The 5,341-nt window shown below is 42.8% G+C and overlaps 1 protein-coding gene across 1 annotated transcript; it reads left to right on the top strand.

The window, feature by feature from the left end:
* Window positions 1-207: 207 nt before the first annotated feature.
* On the top strand, window positions 208-2,554 carry LOC130079530 (protein phosphatase 1 regulatory subunit 36; the record flags this gene model as incomplete). The annotated part of the gene is made up of 4 exons (XM_056244811.1): window positions 208-278; window positions 421-587; window positions 1,829-2,023; window positions 2,142-2,554. Coding segments are annotated over 4 exons (695 nt in total), but the record flags the coding sequence as incomplete, so codon positions are not given.
* Window positions 2,555-5,341: the final 2,787 nt, after the last annotated feature.

Raw genomic sequence — 5,341 nt, 5'->3', positions numbered from 1 at the left:
GATGTGTGAGACTGACGGGTCAGAACAGATGAATGATGTGTGAGTCTGACGGGACAGAACAGATGAATGATGTGAGAGACTGACGGGTCAGAACAGATGAATGATGTGAGAGACTGACGGGTCAGAACAGATGAATGATGTGAGAGTACTGACGGGTCAGAACAGATGAATGATGTGAGTTCTGTGATGAATAAGAGCATGTTTGAGGAAACTATGAGTTTGTTTATGTCAACAGGTTCAAGGTGTCGTCCACTCACTGTGACATTCAGCTAGATGAGGTTTGTGCCAAACTTTCAACTAATATACAGTATGTGATTCCTGAGGATGTCACACCAAAACATTTATGTATTTGAATATTAGTAGCCAAGAGTTTCATATCAGTATGTCATATCATATCACAGTGTGTTTTCTGTGCCTCAGTGTCTCTACAGCTTTTGCAGCTCTGCTGTATGGGTGAGCTTTGAGAGGCGGGGCCTGAAGGGCATCCGGGTGGAGATTGGCCGCTTGTTCCGCTCCGACAGCTTTAACTCCGCCCTGAACGATCAGTGTGAGGACGTGGAGCCCCGACGCACAGCACTGAACAACAGGTACAGTCCACTCGCTGGAAACACTAGATATAACTAAACTGTAGGCATGTTTGACTGAACTGAAAACTTAAACTGATTTCATATTTTATTCAGTATGTTTCATTAAAAAATTGTTTATTAAAAAATATTTTTAAAGTTTTTTTTTTTAATGTAAATTTTTTTTTTTTTTTTTAGACACACTCTGCAGGAATTCCGTTTTTGTCAAACAGCGACCTCTAGAGTCGCTGTGGAGTACTTGTATTTAACGTCACTGTCGTAAATACCACTCATGCAAAGCGTGACATGGCGTGACGTGTTACATAGTATACAATAGTACATTGTGTTTAATTTGTCGTTTAATGAGATCTAATATAAGTTGTTAATGATGAGAATTTTCACGTGAATAAATACATAGATCCAACTGTTATCCCCATGTACTTTAATGGTCCAGTGGCAGAACTTTTGCCAAGCGTGTCAGAGGTTCTGGGTTCTAGGCTAATCCGCACTAAGTAGTAGTTTGTGCATTATGTTTTATGATTTCACTGTAACGAATATAGAGAGTCTCTCCCCAACGGATTGAAGCGCGTGTCCGAGTGAAGACTGTGCAGAGCACTGTATCCGCGCCACTGATAGCAGCGCCAACGAGCACTTTGGTCACTTGATTTCAAAAACAACACATTTCAGATCGCCTCATATTTAACAAACGAACGAAATGAATGCTCTACTAGAGTTAACTGGAAATGTTTTATTTGTATTGGTACATCCGTGCCGCAAGATGTTTCAAAAGTGATGGGGAAATGTCCCACCCGCAAATTACGCCTATGCTCGTGTCCGACTCCTCGCTCGGTCAGTCTGCCGTTTCCTCTTTCTCTGTTCCTCCGACAATGCTTTCCTAGCTTTCTGCTTCCTATATGCCGGCTCAGCCATGACGATAGTGTGAAAAACTCGTGGAGACGGCCACCATTCAACCCGAAAAACGTCATATAACCATTCCAATAACTCCGAATATTAAATATTTATGATTTAATGTTATATGATTTTAGTTATCTTTCTTTGTTGATACATACACCACGCATTCATTCATGGAAAGAAGAAAAAAAAATGTTTATTCCTTTTATCACCAAAGCACAGCAGAACCCAGATTTTTAAAAATGCGTGACAAATTTATTCTAAATGTTTTTATGCATATATTAATGAAGATTCTTTAGAGGTGTGCTTTTACTGGCCCATCTCTCACTCTCGGTCTCCTGACTTTGACCCAGGAAGTCAGAGCGACGCCCGGCGCTGAGCAAGATCCTGACCCAGTGTTCCCCTCTGATGGCCTCTCTGCTGCCCACGCCACAGGAGAATGCCCCGCACCTGTTTAGGCGCTTCAGACGTGGTAAACTGCCCTCGACTGAACGCTGTGATTCAGAGGCTCTGATGGATGGGCTAAAAAAGCAGCTAAAGTCTCTTAGGTAATACTTTTGAATTATTTACAACTGATGTAATAAAAAGCATAGTATATGTGTCTATATCACTTTTGTTTCTAATGGTCCCTGTTGCCTGATTGTATCAACTTTCTTTTGCATTTAGCTTTGGCATTCTTGGAAAGCCTTTGAGCCAATTCAGCTCGAAGACACTGAAGCCCCAGGAAGGCCAGAGTGAAGAGGAGGAAGATGAGGGTAACGACAGCGGTCTGGTGAACCCTGACCCACACTTACACATCAAGAGTAGGAAAACCTCTGCCACGGGCCAAAGATCACTGACCACAACTGCAGACAGACACATCCGCTCGAGGCGAGTTGACCTAGTCTCCAGAGCAACCACTGAAGCAGTGTCCTCAGACACAGAATAAATACAAAGATCTGTCATGAAACTCTAGATGGCGCAGGCTGATACCTAGACCCAGTCTGCTTGCAATCACATCATTCTCTACAGGACATAGCTGATTGATCCCGCCATATCAGTAGCCAATGAGCTTGCTGCTCAACATTCAAATACTTGCCTATTGTCCGTAGTGCACTTTTAGAAACCCTCTACCTTCCCCAGCTCAACCTGTATAGATCTGCTACGGTTAATTAATGTATGCTTGTGCAGCAGCAGCATGTCTGTCTTGCTCACAGCAGCATGTTGTGTATGTATTGGCAGTAGACAGCAGCAGCAATAATCAACAACAGCAGCAGCAACAATGACAAACAGCAGCATTAACAAACAGCAGCAACAATAACAGCAGCAATAATCAACAACAGCAGCAGCCACAATAACAGCAGCACCAATAACAAACAGCAGCAACAATAACAGCAGCAGCAATAACAAACTGCAGCAATAACCAACAGCAGCAACAATAACAACAGCAGCAATAACCAACAGCAGCAATAATAACAGCAGCAATAACAAACAGGAGCAACAATAACCATCACCAGCAATAATAACAACAGCAGCAACAATGACAAACAGCAGCAACAATAACAGCAGCAGCAATAACAAACAGCAGCAACAATAACAACAGCAGCAATAACAAACAGCAGCAATAACAAACAGGAGCAACAATAGCCATCACCAGCAATAATCAATAACAGCAGCAGCAGCAACAATGACAAACAGCAGCAACAATAACAGCAGCAGCAGCAATAATCAACAGCAGCAACAATAACCATCACCAGCAATAACAAACAGGAGCAACAATAACCATCACCAGCAATAATAACAACAGCAGCAATAACAAACAGGAGCAACAATAACCATGGTAAATGGTAAATGGACTGCATTTATATAGCGCTTTCACAGACCCAATGGCCACTAAAGCGCTTTACAATTTGCCTCACATTCACCCATTCACTCACTCATTCATACACCGACGGGCGACGGCAGCCATGCAAGGCGCTATCCAGCTCGTCGGGAGCAGCTGGGGTTAGGTGTCTTGCTCATGGACACCTCGACACTTGGTCAGGTGGAACCGAGGATTGAACCACCAACCTTCCGGTTTGTAGACAACCAACATGAACCACTGAGCCACTGCCGCCCTAATAACCATCACCAGCAATAATAACAACAGCAGCAATAACAAACAGAAGCAACAATAACAACTGCAGCAATAATCAACAGCAGCAGCAGCAATAATCAACAGCAGCAACAATAACCATCACCAGCAATAACAAACAGCAGCAACAATAACCATCACCAGCAACAATAACAGCAGCAACAATAACAAACAGGAGCAACAATAACAACACCAGCAACAATAACAACTGCAGCAATAATCAACAGCAGCAACAATAACCATCAGCAGCAACAATAACAACAGCAGCAACAATCAACAGCAGCAACAATAACAACAGCAGCAACAATGACAAACAGCAGTGACAATGACAAACAGCAGCAGCAGAAATAATCAAAAGCAGTAGCAATAATCAACAGCAGCAACAATAACCATCACCAGCAATAACAAACAGCAGCAACAATAACCATCACCAGCAACAATAACAGCAGCAACAATAACAAACAGGAGCAACAATAACAACACCAGCAACAATAACAACTGCAGCAATAATCAACAGCAGCAACAATAACCATCAGCAGCAACAATAACAACTGCAGCAATAATCAACAGCAGCAACAATAACAACAGCAGCAACAATGACAAACAGCAGTGACAATGACAAACAGCAGCAGCAGAAATAATCAAAAGCAGTAGCAATAATCAACAGCAGTAACAATAATCAACAGCAGCAATAATAATCAACAGCAGCAACAATCAATAGCAGCAGCAATAACAGCAACAATGACAAACAGCAATAACAAACAGCAGAAACAATAACAGCAGCAGCAATAACAAACAGGAGCAACAATAATCAACAGCAGCAGCAATAATCAACAGCATCAACAATAATCAACAGCAGCAACAATAATCAACAGCAGCAACAATAATCAACAGCAGCAACAATCAATAGCAGCAGCAATAACAAACAGCAGCAGCAACAATAACAGCAGCAGCAATAACAAACAGGAGCAACAATAACCATCAGCAGCAACAATAACAACAGCAATGACAAACAGCAGTGGCAATGACAAACAGCAGCAGCAGAAATAACCAACAGCAGCAGCAGTAGCAATAATCAACAGCAGCAGCAATGATCAACAGAAGCAGCAATGATCAACAGCAGCAACAATAATCAATAGCAGCAACAATAATCAATAGCAGCAGCAATAACAGCAACAATGACAAACAGCAGCAGCAATAACAAACAGTAGCAGCAATAGCATCAAAAGAAGCAGCACCATCACCAGCAGCAGCAGCAGCAGCAGCAATAACCAACAACAGCAGCAATAACAGCACAAGCAATAACAGCAACAGCAGCAGTAATAACAGCAGCAGCAAAAACCAACAGCAGCAGCAATAACCAAGAGCAGCAACAATAATCAACAGCTGCGGCAATAAAAGCAGCAGCACCAACAACAGCAGCAGCCGCAATAAAAGCAGCAGCAGCAATAACATCAAAAGCAGCAGCAATAACAGCAGCAGCAGTAATAACAGCAGCAATAGCAGCAGCAGCAGCAGCCGCAATAACCAACAGCAGCAGCAGCAATAACAGCAACAGCAGCAGTAATAATAGCAACAGCAGCAGTAATAACAGCAGCAGCAGCAGCAATAACCAACAGCACCAGCAGCAATAACAGCAACAGCAGCAGCAGCAATAACAGCAACAGCAGTAGCAGCAGCAATAACAGCAGCAGCAGCAGCAATAACAGCAGCAGCACCAGCAGCAATAACAGCAACAGCAGTAGCAGCAGCA

Source organism: Rhinichthys klamathensis, unplaced genomic scaffold (assembly GCF_029890125.1).
Source record: "Rhinichthys klamathensis goyatoka isolate OS25496 unplaced genomic scaffold, OSU_Roscu_1.1 h1tg001110l_1, whole genome shotgun sequence".
Lineage (NCBI taxonomy): Eukaryota > Metazoa > Chordata > Actinopteri > Cypriniformes > Leuciscidae > Rhinichthys > Rhinichthys klamathensis.
The sequence above is the reverse complement of the archived record's forward strand: the minus strand, read 5'-3'. Positions and strand labels throughout refer to the sequence as shown.